At 45.8% G+C, this 25621-nt stretch overlaps 1 protein-coding gene across 9 annotated transcripts in view; it reads left to right on the top strand.

The window, feature by feature from the left end:
* The window catches only part of TENM2 (teneurin transmembrane protein 2), a 1359942-nt gene that overhangs the window by 971373 nt on the left and 362948 nt on the right, over window positions 1-25621 (top strand). For all 9 annotated transcript variants that reach the window (XM_089656707.1, XM_089656704.1, XM_089656705.1 and 6 more), the window contains one exon: window positions 10892-11087. In XM_089656707.1, coding sequence (XP_089512833.1) covers window positions 10892-11087 — 196 coding nt within the window. The remainder of the gene's footprint in view (window positions 1-10891; window positions 11088-25621) is intronic.

Raw genomic sequence — 25621 nt, 5'->3', positions numbered from 1 at the left:
CAAAGTGTCATTTCTTGTGTTGTCACATGAAAAGATATAATAAAATATTTACAAAAATGTGAGGGTTGTACTCACTTGTGTGATATACTGTAAATGTAAGGAATTGAGAGAGGCATCCAAAATAGTGAAATTCCATTTATTAGTAAAAGCAGACACACTTATATTGCACTCACATGTTTCCAGATATATTAAGCATCAATCTTTAAGTGTACTATAGTAGGGTGCTAGTGTTCCACAAAGCTCCTAAGCTTAGTATCACCACGTCTGTGCTGATGCATTTCGCCCCTCCCACTGCTATTTTTTTTGTGGTGTTGTGTGAAACATGCAGTACGTTTTAAAGAATAGTTATTTTATTTTAAAGTAACAAAGTAAAAATTCCTGTGAGCTTTTTTTTTTTTTGTTTACAAAAACTCTATACTATATATTTTATTCTTGAGGTCCTCTAGATGGTCCAGTGACTTACGGGAGCTTCTTAATGTTTCTTATTCAAGGGAGCAAGCTATTCTCCTAGTCTGAAAAGAGCTCACATAATGACATCTTTAAGTATTGTGAGCCCAGATTGCACGATAACGTACCCAAGGGGTGCGTCAAAGATATGCTGGTCTCATAGGAAATGGGCATAATGGCATGATGGCATTACTCTAATTTGAACTGAAGAGAACTGATGGAACTGGATAGGGTAGGAACCTGGGAACAGCGTTGGAAAGCAGCAGGGCAAGTAAACAATTGGTATTTTTTTAATACAGGACAGGTAGACACAAAAATTAAACTAACTTTAATGTGCTACAGTCTTTTCAAAAATAATATTCAATATTTGTAAATATGTAACTTTCACTAAAATAATACTTAGTGATCCTGCTATGAAAGTTCTTGTTCAGACACTTTTGGCTATAGTTTGACAGGTTATGGAACTTTTTTAACGTTGGAATTATGAATTTTGCATTTTTAAGCCAATGTTAAATGGAAACACATTGCGCAAGAATCTCCAAAACAAGCTTTTGCAGAGCTATTAATCTCCCACTCTGATTCAAGTCTGGAGGATGCGAATGGAGATTAATTGCTAATAATTTCTGCTATACAATTAATTTTGTGGCATTATGTGTTTGTGAAAGATCAATCATTCAGACCTGCTACTGTTAAGTTCTTATATTGCAGGTTAAAGTTATAAAAACACGATACAAAGAAAGAAATCAATCTTTAAACATTTCAGTAGCACTATTGAACTGCTAAGAATTGGCCGGTTAGCCCAATAGTAAGGGGGCACAGCCATTAGGACTGAATTAGGTCAATAAAGCCCCATTGTGTTTTGCCTTTTTAGTTCTGCAGCCACATGAAATACTGTATTTCTCTTTTTTTGTTAATGCAATACACATCATTTAGTATTGCTCTTTACACTACAGGAAATCCTTTTGGTATTTCACAGGAAAATACTGAATGTTTCATTAAATAGACAAAACATAAATGCCTGCTTTGACTTCATCTTTCCACCAATTTTCACATGTGCCTTCCTATTCGGCTTAAATCACATTTAGATTGAATAATTTTGACATTTGCAATGATAATGGTGCAATAGATTTTCAAACGTACTGTTAAAATGCTTAGTAGTCATTCAAATGATTTGTTTTCCTGACACTGGTAAAGTGCTAGTAGGTTCATTAGAGCTGAATTAATAATAACCAGGGGAAAGATGTACAATCTAACTTAAGATTTTCATAATACAACTGCCTTTGTTGAGCTACACTAAGTATGCAAGAAACAATGACTGGAGAAGATGGTCAGGTCATGGGCAAATTTAATGAGCATTTTTCCTGGGCCCAGAAACACATAAGATCCATTAGTAGACCATAAAATAGAGCCTAGGCAGGAAAGGCTATAGTAGGCAATTGATCGCTAAAGTGTATCTATGGGCAAAATAATCTGTCTACAGCAGGGGTGCCTAACCTTTTGATTTTCCTGGGCCACATTGGAAGAAGATGAATTGTCTTGGACCTCATTTGCTCGGGCATGGCAGCCCATTCATTGAAATAGGCTGCTGTGCTTGCATTTCATGCAAGAAAAATGTTCCTGCACCATTTTTAAAACACAGAGGCTGGGAAATTGTATGTTGCTTTTCCACCAATCAATTGTGTGTCGATTCCCACACCTGAAAACACGCTGCATTTTTAGATGCATGGGGGTGCCATTAAAAATGACTGTCATCCCTGCGCAACCTACAACCACCAGCAGTAGTGTGAACCTAGCCTAAATTCACAGACAGTTTGTAAAATCCGTGATTTTTACACCTGTTTGTGAATATCCATTATGGACATGCAGGCAACATGCCTGTAACAGACATTCATGGACAGATGTAAAAATCATGGATCCTTGAATTTAATGGCGGTTGGCAACTGTGTAGGCAGGTGAGGGGAGGTTGTGGGTGGAGGGACTTCGGGGTCAGCAACTAAAATGTGGGGGTGGTGCAGCCCACCTCAACACCCCCACCCCACCATACAGCCAAGTGACATTTACTTACCTGGTGCTATGTAGAATCCCTGCTTTAGCTGTTGCAGGTGCTTTTACAATGATGGCACCCCTGGCATCCCTTTAGCTGTGCTCATTATTGCATTCTCGGTGCAGCTACGGTATCTATGCAAATAGTTATACGTGGTATCTCTTGAAACCCTCCATACATGCTAGCCGCTGTGGCTTTTCTCGCATGGGATTTTTCCAGACATGCCCCGGACCACATGCTGAACTCTCCTGGACTGCGTGCAGCCCTCGGGGTGGACACCCCTAGTCTACAGCATGAACTGGTTTTGATTGTGTGAGTCCCCTTTGAAACACAGTTTTATTACCCATTGGTCCAGTATCCATTATTTTTCCACTTTCTTTAACAGTCAAGCTGTCCTGCAGAAGTTTCAGATATAGTGGTTGGTTCAAATCAGTTAACATTGATGTTTACAATGATCAGCTTTTAATTATATGGTATAAACTTTTTTTTTCCAAGAGAAAAAAAAACAAAGTTGCTGTGATTTAATTATTGCTGTGATTATTTAAAAGGTTTTAGCTCAAGTTAGGCTTTCATTTCTCTATTACTTTAAGCCATATTAAAACTACATATTCATCAAAGACTGCCTTGTTCCACAAAGTGACACAGTGTTGCTATGCAATTTTACTGGAGAATAAAAAGTGCTGTTGGTTTTTAACCCTTTTGCTGACATTTACACAAGGGTTATGCTGGAACAGAACTGCTTTCAGCTCTCTAGCTCAGTAACCCTTAATGTCCAAGGTATTTCCAGAAGCTGTACATTTTTGGTCAATTCTTTAGCAACCATAAAATCCTGGTTTATCCAAAAATAGGACCTGTCACCAGGAGGAGAGGGAAACACACTTTTGCACACATTGGGAGGTGCTTTGCCTTCCTGCCTGCATTGCAGTGGTATTCAAAAGGGATGGTACTGCAAGTTACCATACTGAAGATTGAGAATTACCAGTACACCAGAGGTGGTAAGCCAGTCTAAATGTCTTAGCTTAACCCCTCACCACAACTTAAGCAGGCTTATAAGGGGTACTTAAAGACTGAGTCGTTTCCTGAGCTTCCTGATCATGTGACCACAGTGATTGGCTATCACAGTGGTCACATGATTGGACGCTCATCCTATTGGCCTTTGATGTAAACAGAGACTAGGAGCTGTGAGTGACATCTAGATCACAGTGCTGGGGGTGCCCAAGTGAGTGTGCTCCCAGTAAAAAACAGTGACACTGCCCATACACATATATGTAGTGACCCACTGCTGTGCTGCAACATACATGTGTATATCCAGTGACAACAGGCTAAAGGAATATATGTGTGTGTGTATGTAAAAGAATTAAATATTTGTTATTTATTAAAGGTTTATCCTTCAGAATTTTGGAAGTCATGTTGTATTTGTGTGTGCAAAAACATTATTTTAATGTGTGAATATAAGCTGTGAGTGAAAAATAGTGAAATGTAAAATAGTAAAACAATGTTATTGTAAAATGTAAAATAGTGTAAAACAGCAAAAATGGTCTGGCCGCCTCAAGTGAAAAACGGGAGGCTGGGCCTGGCAGTGAAAGAGTTAAAGGAAGTGTTAATGCTAGAAAGACTGAATGTTATTTATTTTCAATTTTCATGATCATCCTATAAAAGTGGTTTCTAAATGCAAGTCATGTTTTACCTCAATGTATTCCCTGCATTAGGGTAAATAATAATTATTTTTCCCACCTCTCAGGGAACAGCAGGGGAAATCAGTATGTAGAATTATTATGTTGGTAACTTAGTATGGTGCCTTTAAAGTCCCTTTATACTGAGGGTATACCCCTCTCTTTTTCTTTGGGTTTCCTGCATTAGGGTAAAAAAATGCCCCAATAGTTGTATCTCCCTCCCCCCATCTCTCTATATACTATGTCCTATCTTGATCCAGAGCTGTGGCCATCTGTAGAGGCACTTGTCTCTGTTCCTCACCTCACAGGACACAGAGACAACAGTGGAAGCCATTGGAACCTGCTGCTATCAATCAAATCCTGTGAGGAGGGAGTGGGGGCAGGGCCTAGCCACACTGTTTGTGTCTATGGAAGCACACAGCAGGGCTCAGGAGCGCACCTGCATGTATGCCCCCATAAAACACAGCATGCTATAAGAGGAAAAGGAGGAGCTGAGAGCACTGGTGGGGGACTAGAAAAGAGGTTTGGGGCTGCTCTGTGCAATACCCTTACAAGTATAACATGTTTATTATTTTAGGAAACAAATTAAGCTTTTACAGCTATTTTAAGTAGTTAGATCGGATTGACTTAACATGTTCATGTTTTTAGTTAGTACTCTGCCTGGCAGGGTATAGGTAAGAGGATTTCTGCCATTGAGGTCCCTGTTACAGCTCTATGTTTATACAGTGATTTGTGAGGTATCCCTATACTTAAGGCATAAATTATACTCTTATTAACCACTTGCCCTCCAGAGGATTTACCCCCCTTCCTGATCAGACCATTTTTTGCATTGGTTAACTTTAACTGACAATTGCAAGGTCATGCAATGCTGTACCCAAATCCAATTTATGTCCATTTTCCCCCACAAATAGAGATTTCTTTTGGTGGCATTTGATCACCTGTGCGGTGTTTATTTTTTTGCTCTATAAAAAAAAAGAGAAAAAAAAACAATATTTTGGACTTTTTGCTATTAAACATGTCCAGTAAAATAATTTAAAAAATCTAATGTTATCATAAATTTAGGCCAAAATGTATTCTACTACACGTCTTTGCTAACAAAAAATCCCAATACATGTAAATTAATTGGTTTATGTGAAAGTTATAGTGTTTACAAATGGCGGTATATATACAGGAATTTTTTTTTTTTTACTAGTAATGGCAGCGATCAGCGACTTATAGTGGGACTGCAGTGGGCATTCTGACACTGGGGGGAACTATCCTTTAATAAAAAGCACTGACACTGTACTAATGACACTGGGCAGGAAGGGGTTAACATGTGGTGCGATCAAAGGGTTAACTGTGTGCTGTTTTGCATACTGGGCTGTGTGTTTGTAAGCACATTGCTTTGCATGGCTGTAAACAAAACAGTTCTCTCCCCTGTCAGCTTCTGCTCACTGCTTTGCATGGCTGTGCATAGCACAAACAGTCCCCCCCCCCCCCCCTTCGGAGATCCTTGGCAATCACCGGGCACCGGCAAGGAATCACCAGCTGGGACCCGGTGATTGACAGCCGTGACTTTGCGCATACGTGCTGCCCTGTAGCAATACTCCTGCTATAGGGTGGACAGGAAGCGGTTAATTTAACCTGCACAAGAGTATATCTTTGAAGGACACTTTACAATAGTTAATTTAATAAGATAGTTTTCATCCTTCATATAAAATTGTGAGCTCATGAGGGCAGTGATTCTTGATCTGACCTTGAAGGCTAGCTACTTTAGCTCAACATTAAAAATGATGCATATGTCCCTGTAATGAGCAATAAACAAGGATAATTTCCTGGGGCCCATTTTAAAGTTAGAAGGTAATCACTTGCATTTTCCCAGGAAAAAAAAAATCACAAAACTGTTAGTTGTGAAATTACATTCATATAGTATTGAAACAATAAAAATGATTTCACAGATCTTTGCAGAAAGGTTTCCTTGCATCCATACATATTGTGAATAGCTAAGAGCTGTTGATAATTGTAGTAGATTGATGTGAAATCTATCACTGATGGAGAATTCCAGTGCACCTAATTATATTAGGCCATCTCTAAAATGATGTTCCTCCATGACTAGTTATAATTCAACCTGCGGCCTTTTATCGACCTGTGCCTTGTCATGGAGAGGCCACATATTTGTCTACCCAAAGAAAACCCACACGTGTTGAGAGCACACGCCCTGAGTGCTAACAGAAAGGTGACCTTTTTGATCATGTGACCGCTGTGACAGCCAATCACGGTACTCATATGACCCTAAACCCCTAAGTGCTGAATAGATTACAAGTATACTGTAAGTGTATACAGTAAGGCTTCGTTTAAACTTGCAAGTGATTGGGGGGGGAATATGCACAGATGAGCTTATTTTCTGCTGTTCGGCATGATGCTTCACTTTGAGCCACTGGCAGAGTTCACCCAACATGTAGGGATTGGCGGGAGACAAATAAACAGGGAAGTGCTGTAAGTGCCGAACAACTGCATGCATTGTTCACGGTTGTAGTGTGACTGTTGAAATAAATAGGGTTAAAACAAACGGCGAGAAGGCATCACATGGCCATATTAGGGTAATGATGTCATAGGAATCCCTGACCTTGTGTATTTGCAGTTGTGGGGTGGGCTATTCCCCAAACACAGCTGATTGGGGGGCACTGACAGCTTTCTTCTGGGTTTGGCAGCACATGGACAAAACCCAAGTTCATCCTTAGTAAGCAACCCTGTCATTATTAAATGGTTTGTCTCCAACCCTTTTTCTGTTCAGTCTGGTCTGTTAAAAGAAGCTGAAAAAAACAGACTTATTGGCAGCATCATCAGGTAATAAACCTATGTTGTAGGGGGAACTCAGAAAATCAAAAGACTTCTGTTTTAGTCTAGGTTCACACTAGTGTGGCTGTGATTTGATGTGTGGTGGTGATTGTATAGTGGGACTTGGTTGCATATGGATGAATTTTGGTGCATTTTTGATAATACTGCATTTTGCTGTCACCCACCAGAGATGAGTCATTGGTTGCTAAGGTGCTGGCACCCACAGGCATCCTAGCAACCAGTGACTCATCTCTGCTGTCAGCTGGAGGATTCTGTCAGTAATTTTTCCTGACAGACTCATTTGTTTACATTTTGCTGTCATCCAAGAATCCACCAGCTGACAGCAGAAATGTGTCACTGACTGTTAGGACGCTGGCGGGTGATGACTCCTTAATATCCAAGGACTCCTCCCTGCTGCTGACCATCGCAATTTGAACTCCAACAGCTCCTAACAACCAACACAATCATGAGCAAAATTGCACCAAATGCATGTACATTTGCATTTGGTGCATCTCTATTGAAGAGTATGGGGTATAAAATCATGCTGCATCACACCAAAGTAGCACATGTACCTTCCCCAAAGTCGCATTGTTGTTGTGCTTCATTGTTGTGAACTTGTACCATTGACATGAATGTGATTTCCACTGTCATGTGATTCTGTGTGATCCAAGTTACATCTGAAATCGCACCAGTGTGGACCAGGCCTTAATGGTACTGACAGACTGCATCATATAGGTCATTTATTTATTTTGCCCATCGTTCCACTTAAACTTTAGGGGGCTTTTAGTTTCAAAAACTTCAGCATAATGCAATTACATCACTTCACAAACCACAATCTGCATCACTAGTAATCATTCCTACATCTGGGATCTGGTCTACAAGGCACACTTACGGAGATACATAGATTTGTGCCAGTGTCACCTTCACATTCTCTATATTTTTTAATAAAACAATGCAGAGATTGACAACAGTTTCATGACTCAATATCCCTTCTCTAACAGTATAGTAATAGTTATGCAATATTTTACAGATCCATTTTGGGGATTATTCATTGTGAAATCTAATGCACAGTTAGCAATGCATTGACTTCCATTTACTTGAACTGGAGCTAATGTATTGTTAACAGCACATTACTCTCATTCTTGTACTACTGAATGGAGAGCCAAGGCATATTACTAATGTGACTTTTCTAATAGATTCATCATTCAGGCATAGCAACACGATACAGCTTTCCTGCTTTACATCTCAGACAAAAGCAATATATGAAGTAGTTTAGCTAAGTTTCACTGAGAATTTTGCAAACCTGTGAAAAGGCTAATACATAATAAAATTGTTCTAAAATTAAATGTAATACCTAAAATGCTTCTGAAATCACATTATTTGCTATTATATTATAGACAAGTGGGGGCTTTAAATTTGCTACATTTTGTTTAAACATTTTATTATGTTGTGAAACATAATAAAAATAATTCAACAATGTATACGAAAGAAAACATTTTTATTTTACCTTGGAGTAAACAGATGAGGTCAATTCTGATACTGTGTATGTGTTTTTAGTAGGTAACCAGCTTTTACTAGGGTATGTACACTATTTCAAGTAAGGTATGTACACAGCATGCAGGGACAAGGTCATCCAGGGCTCAGGGTGAAGATGAAAAACTGCACCCACCCCGGTAGAGGAAGGGATGAGGATAATAGTCGCATGCACTTCACCAAAAATGTGTGTAATGTTTGTGGAATGTGCTGAAATAGTACCAATAGCTGTGGTATACCACAACCAACTGTAGAGTTTAAAATTGGTGCACAAATATGGGGTAAACAGTGGAAAAGGAAAAAATGACCCTGCATTGATGGTGTTGCTACAATGAAAAAATGTCCCAGCATGTTGAAGTCCTAACAACCAGTGACTTTCCCCTGCTGTAAGCAGCAGGTATGACCCATTGGTTATTAAGGAGCCACCACTCACTAGTATCCTAACACTCAGCATCAGTGGTGTTCCTAAAAGGAAAAAATGTCCCTGTGTCGGTGGTATCACTGAAAAGAAAAAAAAATGTTTCTGCATCAGTGGTGTCACTGAATAGAAAAACATTTTCCTGTATCAATGGTGGCCCTGCAAAGGAAAATGTCCCTGCCTTGGTGGTATCACTGATATGAAAAAATGTACTGTGTCAATGATGTCACTGAAAAGAAAAAATGATCCTTGTCACTTGTAGGAAAAATGTCCCTGGGTCTGTGGTTTTCCCTGGGTCTTTGGTGTCCTTGGAAGAAAAACTGTCTCTGCATCTCTGGCATCACTGGAAGGAAAAATGTCTTTGCAGTGGTGGTGTCACTGAAACAAAAAATTTCACTGGGTTGATTGTATCACTGGAAAAAAATGTACTTGTGGTGGCAGTGTCACTGGAAGGAGAAAAATGCCCCAATATCTGTGGTGTCACTGTAAGGCAAAAAGCCCTGTATCGATGTTGTCACTGAAAATAAAAACATTCCCTGCAACGGTGGTGTTGCTAAGAGAAATGTAAGGGGCTCTGAGAGAGGAAAGGGTATTGAAGGGCTCTAATAGAAAAAGATGACTATGGGACTCTTGTGGGGTTCTGAGAAGGAGAGGGAAGGTGTAGTGCTGAATTATCCATCCACCCTCTGTGTACTCACTCAGTTCAGACCTCTTTCTCGGCATGGCACACACCAGGAATGAAAGCAGCCCATACTCTCTAGTGGCACAGCACTATGCTGGATTGAGGTATGTTCTCAGTGGGCGTCCACTCTCTTCCACACACAACAGCCTGTTATTGGCAGGACGAGAGAGCAGAATCTTCTACCCAGCAGCTATCAAAGGCCCCTATTTCTTCTGACAGGAGGGACATTGCAGTAAATCCTGACAATGAGGTGAAAGACAATGAAGTGGCATAGGCATCCCCCAACCCTGTGTCCACCATATCTAGTATTTAAACTTACCCTCATAAAAAAAGGAAGCTTGTGTCAGCAAACAATCTTGTATGGTAACTATATGGTTTTAAAAGTTTATTTTATGTGATTTATAGTGATCAAAGCAGATGTGGAAGACTACTAAGGGGTTGTTAATTTGCTTGATATATAGTTCCATTGAAACATAAATTGTATAACCAAATAAGTTGAGGTATTTTTAGTAAGGTATACTGGTAATGCTACAGTGTATAATACAAAGACATTTTTAACAATTGTGCTTTTCACCTTGTGACTACAGTTTGGGGAAATGCCTTTTTTTTGCTTCAGTATTACTGTGCCCCTGCACCCAAAGCCAGGTCAATAAAGATACAGTTTGATGAGTTTGGTGTTGAGGAACTTGTGTGACTGGCAATTACAAGTCTGTTCCTCGCATCTAACAACATCAATATCTGACCTCTATTGGCTGAATGTGCACGAATTACCATGGACACACTTCAGAATTTTTTAGAAAGGCTTTCCTGAAAAATAGAGACTGGTATAGAGGATGCAAAAGTGAAGCTAGGGAAATTCCATATTATTTTCATAACTCTGAAATGGGATGTTTAAAAAGGTGTGATGCTAAAGTATTCACAAATGTTTGGCCGTATAATAAAAAAAAATATATTTTTTATATATATATATCATTCCTCCTGTGCCATGTCAAATTGATGTCATGTTGTAAGCTTACCTCTGTATTAGTATGGAATCTGTCTGTCTCTCACAAACTAGTGCTCCCACCGTTAGCTTGTGATTCATGGATTTAGAGCTAAACAAATAGCTTTAATGAGGCACTAATTATTTCATCTATGCATGTGTAAGATTACTTTTTAAAACATGCACTACATGGGGCGTGATTTAGGATACATTGCCATAGATGCATAATTATTTTGTTTTTGATTGTATTACCCAGTTTTAAAAAAACAGCCTTAATTATTGTTTTTGCTTACAGTATGACTTCATGGAGCGCTTGGATGGCAAGGAGAAGTGGAGCGTTGTTGAAGCCCCAAGAGAACGCCGGAGCATCCAGACTTTGGTACAAAACGAGGCTGTGTTTGTCCAGTATTTAGACGTTGGGATATGGCACTTGGCATTTTACAATGATGGGAAGGACAAAGAAATTGTATCTTTCAATACGGTTGTCTTAGGTAAATATTTATTTTCTATGTATACTACCTGTGGCACGTACCTTACTTGATAAGGGTTATTCTGGGATTACTGTTATTTCCTTGTATAAAATATGTTTCAGTGGCAGGAGTCTGGAATATATAGCAGAACACACATTTTATGGGAGGAATCTGGAATCTATAGCAGCATGACAAACCATTTTGCAGTGTTTTGATCACAGAAATCAAACACAGCAGCTTAAATATATTCCAAGTTTCCTGTTCTGTGTATTTCTTATAATGGTGCTAAGAGATTGATTTACCAAATTAAATAGACTCTTTCCTTTGAAAAAGAATGTTTCCTTAGCTTATTGAATGCAGTGAAAATTAATTTTGCAAAGAATACCCAATCACATGCAAGGAAAAAATATTATATTTTTGTTTGCACATGATTAGAGGGTGGAAGTCAATAGAGTTTCATCTCACTCACTAAACCTAGGGAAAATTTCCTTGCAATGTGAATAGCCTATTTGCCTTTAGTAAACCAACCCCTAAATGCATATTTCACCAACCCCAAAGTAATGACTAGTTAAAGGTATTTCTGAATAGGAAAAACAGCTACTTACAACCACAGACATTTTTTTACATTTTTTGTGGAATGCTACAACTAGAGATGAGCGAAGTATTCAAAAATTCGATTCGACTGATTCAGCGAATTCGTGGAAAAATTTCGATTCGAGTCGAATATATTCGCTGTGAATTTAACTTAAAAAAGGGTGTTTCTAGGCTTCAGAGAGACTTAATATTAGTGCAGAACACTGTACCTTTAATTTAAATGCCCTTGGAGTCTGCTGGGGAAGAGAAATAATACTGTCAGTCAGTATGACATGCAGATGAGTGCCGTCGATCTTAGAATCACCGCACACTTCACTCATTTGGGCAGTCACGGGGCCAAAACCAGAGTGTGGAGCCACAGTGTGGCGGTGGAGGCAGCAGCAATGGGAGGCCATACAGCACCCTATGACAAAAATGGAAACCACCAGCAGTGTGAGGAGACCTGAAAGTGGCACATGGCAGAGTGTGGCGATGGAGACAGCAGCAATGGGAGGCCGTACAGGGACCCATGACAGACTCTGGACCTGGCAGCAGCATGAGGAGGCGGTATATAGGGGCCCATGGCAGATTAGGGGCCTGGCAGCAGCTATGGGAGGCCCGTAATCTGCCAGCACCCTATGTCAAAAAATTCTACACACCAGCAGTGTGAGGAGACCTGAAAGTGACACATGGCAGAGTGTGGCGATGGAGACAGCAGCAATGGGAGGCCGTACAGGGACCCATGACACACTCTGGACCTGGCAGCAGCATGAGGAGGCGGTATATAGGGGCCTATGGCAGATTAGGGGCCTGGCATCAGCTATAGGAGGCCCGTAATCTGCCAGCACCCTATGTCAAAAAATTCTACACACCAGCAGTGTGTGAGGAGACCTGAAAGTGGCACATGGCAGAGTGTGGCGATGGAGACAGCAGCAATGGGAGGCCGTACAGGGACCCATGAGAGACTCTGGACCTGGCAGCAGCATGAGGAGGCGGTATATAGGGGCCCATGGCAGATTAGGGGCCTGGCAGCAGCAATGGGAGGCCCGTAATCTGCCAACACCCTATGTCAAAAAATTCTACACACCAGCAGTGTGTGAGGAGACCTGAAAGTGGCACATGGCAGAGTGTGGCGATGGAGACAGCAGCAATGGGAGGCCGTACAGGGACCCATGACAGACTCTGGACCTGGCAGCAGCATGAGGAGGCGGTATATAGGGGCCTATGGCAGATTAGGGGCCTGGCAGCAGCTATAGGAGGCCCGTAATCTGCCAGCACCCTATGTCAAAAAATTCTACACACCAGCAGTGTGAGGAGACCTGAAAGTGGCACATGGCAGAGTGTGGCGATGGAGACAGCAGCAATGGGAGGCCGTACAGGGACCCATGAGAGACTCTGGACCTGGCAGCAGCATGAGGAGGCAGTATATAGGGGCCTATGGCAGATTAGGGGCCTGGCAGCAGCTATAGGAGGCCCGTAATCTGCCAGCACCCTATGTCAAAAAATTCTACACACCAGCAGTGTGAGGAGACCTGAAAGTGGCACATGGCAGAGTGTGGCGATGGAGACAGCAGCAATGGGAGGCCGTACAGGGACCCATGAGAGACTCTGGACCTGGCAGCAGCATGAGGAGGCGGTATATAGGGGCCTATGGCAGATTAGGGGCCTGGCAGCAGCTATAGGAGGCCCATAATCTGCCAGCACCCTATGTCAAAAAATTCAACACACCAGCAGTGTGAGGAGACCTGAAAGTGGCACATGGCATGAGACACTGTGGACCTGGCAGCAGCATGAGGAGGCGGTATATAGGGGCCCATGGCAGATTAGGGGCCTGGCAGCAGCTATGGGAGGCCCGTAATCTGCCGGCACCCTATGTCAAAAAATTCTACACACCAGCAGTGTGTGAGGAGACCTGAAAGTGGCACATGGCAGAGTGTGGCGATGGAGACAGCAGCAATGGGAGGCCGTACAGGGACCCATGACACACTCTGGACCTGGCAGCAGCATGAGGAGGCGGTATATAGGGGCCTATGGCAGATTAGGGGCCTGGCAGCAGCTATGGGAGGCCCGTAATCTGCCAGCACCCTATGTCAAAAAATTCTACACACCAGCAGTGTGTGAGGAGACCTGAAAGTGGCACATGGCAGAGTGTGGCGATGGAGACAGCAGCAATGGGAGGCCGTACAGGGACCCATGAGAGACTCTGGACCTGGCAGCAGCATGAGGAGGCGGTATATAGGGGCCCATGGCAGATTAGGGGCCTGGCAGCAGCTATGGGAGGCCCGTAATCTGCCAGCACCCTATGTCAAAAAATTCTACACACCAGCAGTGTGAGGAGACCTGAAAGTGGCACATGGCAGAGTGTGGCGATGGAGACAGCAGCAATGGGAGGCCGTACAGGGACCCATGACAGACTCTGGACCTGGCAGCAGCATGAGGAGGCGGTATATAGGGGCCTATGGCAGATTAGGGGCCTGGCAGCAGCTATAGGAGGCCCGTAATCTGCCAGCACCCTATGTCAAAAAATTCAACACACCAGCAGTGTGTGAGGAGACCTGAAAGTGGCACATGGCAGAGTGTGGCGATGGAGACAGCAGCAATGGGAGGCCGTACAGGGACCCATGAGAGACTCTGGACCTGGCAGCAGCATGAGGAGGCGGTATATAGGGGCCCATGGCAGATTAGGGGCCTGGCAGCAGCTATGGGAGGCCCGTAATCTGCCAGCACCCTATGACAATAAATGGAACACACCAGCAGTGTGTGAGGAAACCTGAAAGTGGCACATGTTTGAGGCATGATTCATGGCGGATTTAGTCAGTTGTGTCAGGAACTGGTGGTTTGAAATCCAGACTAATCCACGCCTGATTCATTTTCACAAACGTCAGTCTCTCCACACTTTGGGTGGACAGTCGTGTCCTCCGCGGAGTTGCAATACCTCCTGCCGCACTAAACACGCGCTCCGATGCCACGCTACTGGCCGGGCATGACAGCCTTTCAAGGGCAAATTCAGCTAGTTGGGGCCAAAGGTCAAGTTTCGTTGCCCAGTAGTCAAGGGGATTGTCTACCTCGGTTGGCAGGGTGCTGTTCAAGTAGGCCTAAGCCTGTTGTTTGAGGTCCTGCTCCAGGTCCACCTGATGCTGCTGCTGCTGCGGCTGGTTAGTAGTTTCCTCACTGCGCTGGTGAAGAAAGCTACTCATCATTGACTGCAGACTGAGGCAGCCGCTGCTGGTGGAGCTGCCACTGCTCCTACCACCCCACCCCTCCCCTGCTGCCATGGCAGCGGAACGCGAGCGCACAGGGCCCACAGTGTCTGAGGATGGACGTTGGCGCAGACAGGCAGAGACCAGCTGACTACATAGGTGGTTTTTATAGTACGTTATTTTGGCCTCCCTCTCAGCAGGTGTGAAAACGGCCACCATTTTTGAACGGTAGCGAGGGTCCAACAAGGTGGACAGCCAAAAGTCATCCCCCTGTCTGATGGTTATTATTCGGCTGTCGCTACGCAAGCAAGCGAGCATGCTATGGGCCATTTGTGCCAAGGAATGCGAGAAACTCCCTGCCTCCATCTCCACAGCATACTGCCACGGTGCGTCTGGGTCCTCTGTCTCCTCCTCCTCCTCCTCTACCAGATGCTCCTGCTCCTCCACTCCTGTCCGCTGAGTGGAAAAACCACCCATTTCACTCAATAATTCCTGAGCACAAATGTCCTCCTCTACCTCCTCCTCTTCTTCCTGTCCTGCCCCCACAGGGGTCATGTGGCGTTGAGATCTGTGCGCCACGTCTACCGCACCCTGACCAGCCATTGTTAACAGCATTTGTTCCAGGACGTGCAACAGAGGAATGACGTCGTTCATCCCATAGTCCTGCCGACTCACGAATAGCGTGGCCTCCTCAAAGGGCCTGAGCAAGCGCAGGTGTCACGCATGAGCTGCCAATGGCTGACATCTAAGTTACACAGGGAGTACCTTTATCCGCTTGTAACATCAGGAAATCGGTGATGGCCTTTCGCTGTTCGTAAAGGCGGTCTAACATGTGTAGGGTTGAATTCCACCTTGTTGCAACGTCGCAGATCAGGCGATGCTGTGCAATTCCGTTCTGCCGCTGCAGCTCAAGGAGGGTGTGCTTTGCGGTGTAGGAATGGCTGAAATGCATGCAAAGTTTACGTGACATTTTAAGGATGTCTTGCAGTGGGATGGTGGATTTTAGGAACCGCTTGACAACCAGATTGAACACGTGAGCCATGCATGGCGCATGGCACAACCTTACTTGACACAGAGCAGACACCATGTTCTTTCCGTTGTCGGTCAACATGGTTCCGATTTTCAGTTTGCGCGGAGACAGCCATCTGTCGATTTCTCTGTTCATTACACTGAGAAGTTCCTCCCCTGTGTGACTACGTTCGCCTGGACCTGGCAGCAGCATGAGGAGGCGGTATATAGGGGCCTATGGCAGATTAGGGGCCTGGCAGCAGCTATGGGAGGCCCGTAATCTGCCAGCACCCTATGTCAAAAAATTTAACACATCAGCAGTGTGTGAGGAGACCTGAAAGTGGCACATGGCAGAGTGTGGCGATGGAGACAGCAGCAATGGGAGGCCGTACAGGGACCCATGAGAGACTCTGGACTTGGCAGCAGCATGAGGAGGTGGTATAGGGGCCCATGGCAGATTAGGGGCCTGGCAGCAGCTTTGGGAGGCCCGTAATCTGCCAGCACCCTATGTCAAAAAATTCAACACACCAGCAGTGTGAGGAGACCTGAAAGTGGCACATGGCAGAGTGTGGCGATGGAGACAGCAGCAATGGGAGGCCGTACAGGGACCCATGACAGACTCTGGACCTGGCAGCAGCATGAGGAGGCGGTATATAGGGGCCCATGGCAGATTAGGGGCCTGGCAGCAGCTATGGGAGGCCCGTAATCTGCCAGCACCCTATGTCAAAAAATTCAACACACCAGCAGTGTGTGAGGAGACCTGAAAGTGGCACATGGCAGAGTGTGGCGATGGAGACAGCAGCAATGGGAGGCCATACAGGGACCCATGAGAGACTCTGGACCTGGCAGCAGCATGAGGAGGCGGTATATAGGGGCCCATGGCAGATTAGGGGCCTGGCAGCAGCTATGGGAGGCCCGTAATCTGCCAGCACCCTATGTCAAAAAATTCAACACACCAGCAGTGTGTGAGGAGACCTGAAAGTGGCACATGGCAGAGTGTGGCGATGGAGACAGCAGCAATGGGAGGCCGTACAGGGACCCATGACAGACTCTGGACTTGGCAGCAGCATGAGGAGGCGGTATATAGGGGCCCATGGCAGATTAGGGGCCTGGCAGCAGCTATGGGAGGCCCGTAATCTGCCAGCACCCTATGTCAAAAAATTCAACACACCAGCAGTGTGTGAGGAGACCTGAAAGTGGCACATGGCAGAGTGTGGCGATGGAGACAGCAGCAATGGGAGGCCGTACAGGGACCCATGAGAGACTCTGGACCTGGCAGCAGCATGAGGAGGCGGTATATAGGGGCCCATGGCAGATTAGGGGCCTGGCAGCAGCTATGGGAGGCCCGTAATCTGCCAGCACCCTATGTCAAAAAATTCAACACACCAGCAGTGTGTGAGGAGACCTGAAAGTGGCACATGGCAGACTGTGGCGATGGAGACAGCAGCAATGGGAGGCCGTACAGGGACCCATGAGAGACTCTGGACCTGGCAGCAGCATGAGGAGGCGGTATATAGGGGCCCATGGCAGATTAGGGGCCTGGCAGCAGCTATAGGAGGCCCGTAATCTGCCAGCACCCTATGTCAAAAAATTCTACACATCAGCAGTGTGTGAGGAGACCTGAAAGTGGCACATGGCAGAGTGTGGCGATGGAGGCAGCAGCAATGGGAGGCCGTACAGGGACCCATGAGAGACTCTGGACCTGGCAGCAGCATGAGGAGGCGGTATATAGGGGCCCATGGCAGATTAGGGGCCTGGCAGCAGCAATGGGAGGCCCGTAATCTGCCAACACCCTATGTCAAAAAATTCTACACACCAGCAGTGTGTGAGGAGACCTGAAAGTGGCACATGGCAGAGTGTGGCGATGGAGACAGCAGCAATGGGAGGCCGTACAGGGACCCATGACAGACTCTGGACTTGGCAGCAGCATGAGGAGGCGGTATATAGGGGCCTATGGCAGATTAGGGGCCTGGCAGCAGCTATGGGAGGCCCGTAATCTGCCAGCACCCTATGTCAAAAAATTGAACACACCAGCAGTGTGTGAGGAGACCTGAAAGTGGCACATGGCAGAGTGTGGCGATGGAGATAGCAGCAATGGGAGGCCGTACAGGGACCCATGAGAGACTCTGGACTTGGCAGCAGCATGAGGAGGTGGTATAGGGGCCCATGGCAGATTAGGGGCCTGGCAGCAGCTTTGGGAGGCCCGTAATCTGCCAGCACCCTATGTCAAAAAATTCAACACACCAGCAGTGTGAGGAGACCTGAAAGTGGCACATGGCAGAGTGTGGCGATGGAGACAGCAGCAATGGGAGGCCGTACAGGGACCCATGACAGACTCTGGACCTGGCAGCAGCATGAGGAGGCGGTATATAGGGGCCCATGGCAGATTAGGGGCCTGGCAGCAGCTATGGGAGGCCCGTAATCTGCCAGCACCCTATGTCAAAAAATTCAACACACCAGCAGTGTGTGAGGAGACCTGAAAGTGGCACATGGCAGAGTGTGGCGATGGAGACAGCAGCAATGGGAGGCCGTACAGGGACCCATGACAGACTCTGGACTTGGCAGCAGCATGAGGAGGCGGTATATAGGGGCCTATGGCAGATTAGGGGCCTGGCAGCAGCTATAGGATGCCCATAATCTGCCAGCACCCTATGTCAAAAAATTCAACACACCAGCAGTGTGAGGAGACCTGAAAGTGGCACATGGCATGAGACACTGTGGACCTGGCAGCAGCATGAGGAGGCGGTATATAGGGGCCCATGGCAGATTAGGGGCCTGGCAGCAGCTATGGGAGGCCCGTAATCTGCCAGCACCCTATGTCAAAAAATTCAACACACCAGCAGTGTGTGAGGAGACCTGAAAGTGGCACATGGCAGAGTGTGGCGATGGAGACAGCAGCAATGGGAGGCCGTACTGGGACCCATGACAGACTCTGGACCTGGCAGCAGCATGAGGAGGCGGTATATAGGGGCCTATGGCAGATTAGGGGCCTGGCAGCAGCTATAGGAGGCCCATAATCTGCCAGCACCCTATGTCAAAAAATTCAACACACCAGCAGTGTGAGGAGACCTGAAAGTGGCACATGGCATGAGACACTGTGGACCTGGCAGCAGCATGAGGAGGCGGTATATAGGGGCCCATGGCAGATTAGGGGCCTGGCAGCAGCTATGGGAGGCCCGTAATCTGCCAGCACCCTATGTCAAAAAATTCAACACACCAGCAGTGTGTGAGGAGACCTGAAAGTGGCACATGGCAGAGTGTGGCGATGGAGACAGCAGCAATGGGAGGCCGTACAGGGACCCATGACAGACTCTGGACTTGGCAGCAGCATGAGGAGGCGGTATATAGGGGCCTATGGCAGATTAGGGGCCTGGCAGCAGCTATGGGAGGCCCGTAATCTGCCAGCACCCTATGTCAAAAAATTCAACACACCAGCAGTGTGAGGAGACCTGAAAGTGGCACATGGCATGAGACACTGTGGACCTGGCAGCAGCATGAGGAGGCGGTATATAGGGGCCCATGGCAGATTAGGGGCCTGGCAGCAGCTATGGGAGGCCCGTAATCTGCCAGCACCCTATGTCAAAAAATTCAACACACCAGCAGTGTGTGAGGAGACCTGAAAGTGGCACATGGCAGAGTGTGGCGATGGAGACAGCAGCAATGGGAGGCCGTACAGGGACCCATGACAGACTCTGGACTTGGCAGCAGCATGAGGAGGCGGTATATAGGGGCCTATGGCAGATTAGGGGCCTGGCAGCAGCTATGGGAGGCCCGTAATCTGCCAGCACCCTATGTCAAAAAATTGAACACACCAGCAGTGTGTGAGGAGACCTGAAAGTGGCACATGGCAGAGTGTGGCGATGGAGACAGCAGCAATGGGAGGCCGTACAGGGACCCATGACAGACTCTGGACTTGGCAGCAGCATGAGGAGGCGGTATATAGGGGCCTATGGCAGATTAGGGGCCTGGCAGCAGCTATGGGAGGCCCGTAATCTGCCAGCACCCTATGTCAAAAAATTCAACACACCAGCAGTGTGTGAGGAGACCTGAAAGTGGCACATGGCAGAGTGTGGCGATGGAGACAGCAGCAATGGGAGGTCTCCCATTGTCCCAACATGGCCCAAATAGTCCCAACATGGGCCCCCTGGCCACGCTTGACTTTCTGGCCACATAGTCGACATACGGCTACGTTTACTTCCTCGGGCGGCTTGACGAAAAATTGCCACACCGCCGAGTAGGAAACTTTGCCCCCGATACTCCTCACTGGCTGACTGCTGCTTCCTCCGTGCACACCGGCACCACTACTGGCCGTGGTGGTAGGCTGCAGTGGAGCTGGTGCTCTACTCCGTGGCCGTTTGGCTCCACTGACACTGCTTCCACTGACACTGCTGCGACCCTGCTGCTGTCTCCTGGGCAACCCACCGACTGTTTCGCTCACTGCCAAGCTGCCACCCTCTTCTCCTGATGATGCGGAAGAAATTGCCTGATGACGACGAGGCTGCCAAGTGCGATCAACCTCCTCATCATCAAGTAGGGTCTCCGCCTCACTACTAGCCCCCTCGGCTGCGTCTGGGTCAGGAGACAGACCTGTCTCTAGACCGGCTACCGGGCCACTCTCCTCGCCACTACTTCTTCGCCTAGCTGCTGAAAAGGCGGATGTCTCCCCCCGTTCCTGACCGCCCTCTGTTAGCTCTTCCTCACTGTACAGTGGGGCTGAGCCCACAGCATGCGATACTTCGCTTGGTGAGGGAACACCAAAGGACAGGGGCAGGTAGAGGACACGTGATTTCAGTGGGCTTGGTCCCGGGCCATGCCAACTAACGGTTGTGTCTGACGTACCCACCGACCGTTGGCTGTAGGTGTCAGAGGTGACCTGGGAAGAGGAAGACGACCGAGCCAACCAATCGATGACGGCAGGGTTGTCGGTGGAGACACGACCGCTGGATGACACCGGGAGCACTGGCCTCTGGCTGCGAATAGTGCTGCCTCGACCCCTTCCTCTGCTGCCACATCTGCTCGCTCCTAAAACATTGCCTCCTCTGCCACTCCTCTGCATGTTGTCTGACATACTCTTTAATTAAACGATTATGTGTCCCTGAGTAACAATTCTGTGTCCCTGAGTAACAATTCTGTGTCTGTGCGAGTAACAATTCTGTGGCCCTAAGTAACAGTTCTGTGGCCCTCAGTAACAATTCTGTGTCCCTGATTAACGTTTCTGTGGCCCCAAGTAACAGTTCTGTGGCCCTCAGTAACAATTCTGTGTCTGTGCGAGTAACAATTCTGTGTCTGAGCGAGTAACAATTCTGTGTCTGTGCGAGTAACAATTCTGTGGCCCTAAGTAACGGTTCTGTGGCCCTCAGTAACAGTTCTGTGTCCCTGTGTAGCAATTCTGTGTCTGTGCGAGTAACAATTCTGTGGCCCTAAGTAACAGTTCTGTGGTCCTCAGTAACAATTCTGTGTCTGTGCGAGTAACAATTCTGTGGCCCTAAGTAACAGTTCTGTGGCCCTCAGTAACAATTCTGTGTCTGTCCCTGAGTAACAATTCTGTGGCCCTAACTAAAGTTTCTGTGGCCCTAAGTAACAATTCTCTGGCACTCAGTAACAATTCTGTCTGTCCCTGAGTAACAATTCTGTGGCCCTAATAACGTTTCTGTGGCCCTAAGTAACAATTATCTGGCACTCAGTAACAATTCTGTCTGTCCCTGAGTAACAATTCTCTGGCACTCAGTAACAATTCTGTCTGTCCCTGAGTAAAAATTCTGTGGCCCTAAGTAAAGTTTCTGTGGCCGTGAGTAACAATTCTCTGGCACTCCGTAACAATTCTGTCTGTCCCTGAGTAACAATTCTCTGGCACTCAGTAACAATTCTGTCTGTCCCTGAGTAAAAATTCTGTGGCCCTAAGTAAAGTTTCTGTGGCCCTGAGTAACAATTCTCTGGCACTCCGTAACAATTCTGTCTGTCCCTGAGTAACAATTCTCTGGCACTCAGTAACAATTCTGTCTGTCCCTGAGTAAAAATTCTGTTGCCCTAATTAAAGTTTCTGTGGCCCTAAGTAACAATTCTCTGGCACTCAGTAACAATTCTGTCTGTCCCTGAGTAACAATTCTCTGGCACTCCGTAACAATTCTGTCTGTCCCTGAGTAACAATTCTCTGGCACTCAGTAACAATTCTGTCTGTCCCTGAGTAAAAATTCTGTGGCCCTAAGTAAAGTTTCTGTGGCCCTGAGTAACAATTCTCTGGCACTCCGTAACAATTCTGTCTGTCCCTGAGTATGAATTCTGTGGCCCTAACTAGCGTTTCTTTGTCCCTAAGTAACAGTTCTGTGGCCCTGAGTAACAATTCTGTGTCTGTGCGAGTAACAATTCTGTGGCCCTAAGTAACAGTTCTGTGGCCCTCAGTAACAGTTCTGTGTCTGTGCGAGTAACAATTCTGTGTCTGTGCGAGTAACAATTCTGTGGCCCTAAGTAAAGTTTCTGTGGCCCTCAGTAACAGTTCTGTGTCTGTGCGAGTAACAATTCTGTGTCTGTGCGAGTAACAATTCTGTGGCCCTAAGTAAAGTTTCTGTGGCCCTAAGTAACAATTCTCTGGCACTCAGTAACAATTCTGTCTGTCCCTGAGTAACAATTCTCTGGCACTCAGTAACAATTCTGTCTGTCCCTGAGTAAAAATTCTGTGGCCCTAAGTAAAGTTTCTGTGGCCCTGAGTAACAATTCTCTGGCACTCCGTAACAATTCTGTCTGTCCCTGAGTAACAATTCTCTGGCACTCAGTAACAATTCTGTCTGTCCCTGAGTAAAAATTCTGTGGCCCTAAGTAAAGTTTCTGTGGCCCTGAGTAACAATTCTCTGGCACTCCGTAACAATTCTGTCTGTCCCTGAGTATGAATTCTGTGGCCCTAACTAGCGTTTCTTTGTCCCTAAGTAACAGTTCTGTGGCCCTGAGTAACAATTCTGTGTCTGTGCGAGCAACAATTCTGTGGCCCTAAGTAACAGTTCTGTGGCCCTCAGTAACAGTTCTGTGTCTGTGCGAGTAACAATTCTGTGTCTGTGCGAGTAACAATTCTGTGGCCCTAAGTAACAGTTCTGTGGCCTTCAGTAACAATTCTGTGTCTGTGCGAGTAACAATTCTGTGTCTGTGCGAGTAACAATTCTGTGGCCCTAAGTAAAGTTTCTGTGGCCCTAAGTAACAATTCTCTGGCACTCAGTAACAATTCTGTCTGTCCGAGTAACAATTCTCTGGCACTCAGTAACAATTCTGTCTGTCCCTGAGTAAAAATTCTGTGGCCCTAAGTAAAGTTTCTGGGGCCCTGAGTAACAATTATCTGGCACTCAGTAACAATTCTGTCTGTCCCTGAGTAACAATTCTCTGGCACTTAGTAACAATTCTGTCTGTCCCTGAGTAAAAATTCTGTGGCCCTAAGTAAAGTTTCTGTGGCCTTGAGTAACAATTCTCTGGCACTCAGTAACAATTCTGTCTGTCCCTGAGTAAAAATTCTGTGGCCCTAAGTAAAGTTTCTGTGGCCCTGAGTAACAATTCTCTGGCACTCCGTAACAATTCTGTCTGTCCCTGAGTAACAATTCTCTGGCACTCAGTAACAATTCTGTCTGTCCCTGAGTAAAAATTCTGTGGCCCTAATTAAAGTTTCTGTGGCCCTAAGTAACAATTCTCTGGCACTCAGTAACAATTCTGTCTGTCCCTGAGTAACAATTCTCTGGCACTCAGTAACAATTCTGTCTGTCCCTGAGTAAAAATTCTGTGGCCCTAAGTAAAGTTTCTGTGGCCCTGAGTAACAATTCTCTGGCACTCCGTAACAATTCTGTCTGTCTCTGAGTATGAATTCTGTGGCCCTAACTAGCGTTTCTTTGTCCCTAAGTAACAGTTCTGTGGCCCTGAGTAACAATTCTGTGTCTGTGCGAGTAACAATTCTGTGGCCCTAAGTAAAGTTTCTGTGGCCCTCAGTAACAGTTCTGTGTCTGTGCGAGTAACAATTCTGTGTCTGTGCGAGTAACAATTCTGTGGCCCTAAGTAAAGTTTCTGTGGCCCTAAGTAACAATTCTCTGGCACTCAGTAACAATTCTGTCTGTCCCTGAGTAACAATTCTCTGGCACTCAGTAACAATTCTGTCTGTCCCTGAGTAAAAATTCTGTGGCCCTAAGTAAAGTTTCTGTGGCCCTGAGTAACAATTCTCTGGCACTCCGTAACAATTCTGTCTGTCCCTGAGTAACAATTCTCTGGCACTCAGTAACAATTCTGTCTGTCCCTGAGTAAAAATTCTGTGGCCCTAAGTAAAGTTTCTGTGGCCCAGAGTAACAATTCTCTGGCACTCCGTAACAATTCTGTCTGTCCCTGAGTAACAATTCTCTGGCACTCAGTAACAATTCTGTCTGTCCCTGAGTAAAAATTCTGTGGCCCTAATAACGTTTCTGTGGCCCTAAGTAACAATTCTCTGGCACTGAGTAACAATTCTGTCTGTCCCTGATTATGAATTCTGTGGCCCTAACTAGCGTTTCTTTGTCCCTAAATAACGATTCTGTGGCCCTCATTAACAAGTCTGTGTCCCTGAGTAATGGTTCTCTGTCCCTAAGTAACTTTTCTCTGTCCCCAATTATCGTTTCTGTGGCCCTAACTCTGTCTCTGTCCCTAGTACAGAGCGGTCTGCCTCTGTTCAATAACTGCAGGCAAATGAAGAATTCCAAAATGGCCGCTATTTATAGCTCGACCATTACACAGTGCTGGCTGGCTGGCTGCTGATTGGCTGATGCGATCACATGTAGTTGAGGAATGCATTATGGGTCAGCGCGCCTTGTCTGCGCGCCTTCCCAGACATCCCCGCTCCGTCGCCGCACATGTCAGCCGCCATTTTCTGAAAAATTTCGATTCGCGCGTCCGAATTAGGCTATTTTTCGGATTCGGCACGAATCGAAATTTTTCCGATATTCGACTCGAATTCCACTTCGGATACTTCGATTCGCTCATCTCTAGCTACAACATACAGAAAAAGACTAACAAATATGTGAGCCAACTGATTCTCAAAAAGATAATGAATTTTGAGACACAAATACTGTATCATGTCCTTATATATATATTCCTGGCTACAAAATGTTCAAATTTAATAAAGATATGCAGAAATTAGGGGCACCTGTTTTTCTTCTTGCAAATAAGACATATATATTTATGTCAAGTTAAGCGCATAGAAAGTTTAAAGTAGAATTCCAGCCTTGACCTTAATAGTCTTTAAAATGTGCCCTCTCCTTTCCTAACATCTATGCTGAATAACCTGTGTAAAAAAGATGAATGTACTTACCTATTCTCAGCCTGGTCCAGTCTGGTCGCATGATCCCCTGGGTCAGCCAGCAGCTGCAGCAGGGGAAAAGAGAGAGTGCTCGACAATGGCTGGAAATGCCTGGGAGTGGTGATGTCACCCATAGGCTCCCATGTCCCAGTAGTTGTCAAAACTCCTTTCTCTCCATGACATGGTTTGTTAGGCTGTTACTGTATTACTTTCTAGGTGCAACTGATGTATTTAATGAAATATTTTTGAGAAAAATGTTTTCAAAGATAGGTAAAACATAAAAAAATAGAAAAAACAGCCTCAGTAACATTTAGGAGGACTCCTAAAAAACACCCAAATCCATCTTAACTTTGCTTTGCTATCGACTGTGATACTTTCACTAAAATGTCTAAATTCTCTGAGATTTATGCAAAGTAAAAAACCATTTTTGCTCATCCCCATAACAATTGTTGAAAATCCCCCTTGGAAACCATTCCCATTCT

This window comes from Staurois parvus, unplaced genomic scaffold, assembly GCF_062004578.1.
Source record: "Staurois parvus isolate SC_StPar_1 unplaced genomic scaffold, SC_StPar_1.0 ptg000930l, whole genome shotgun sequence".
NCBI classification, from domain to species: domain Eukaryota; kingdom Metazoa; phylum Chordata; class Amphibia; order Anura; family Ranidae; genus Staurois; species Staurois parvus.
This window is presented reverse-complemented; position numbering and strand designations above follow the sequence as displayed.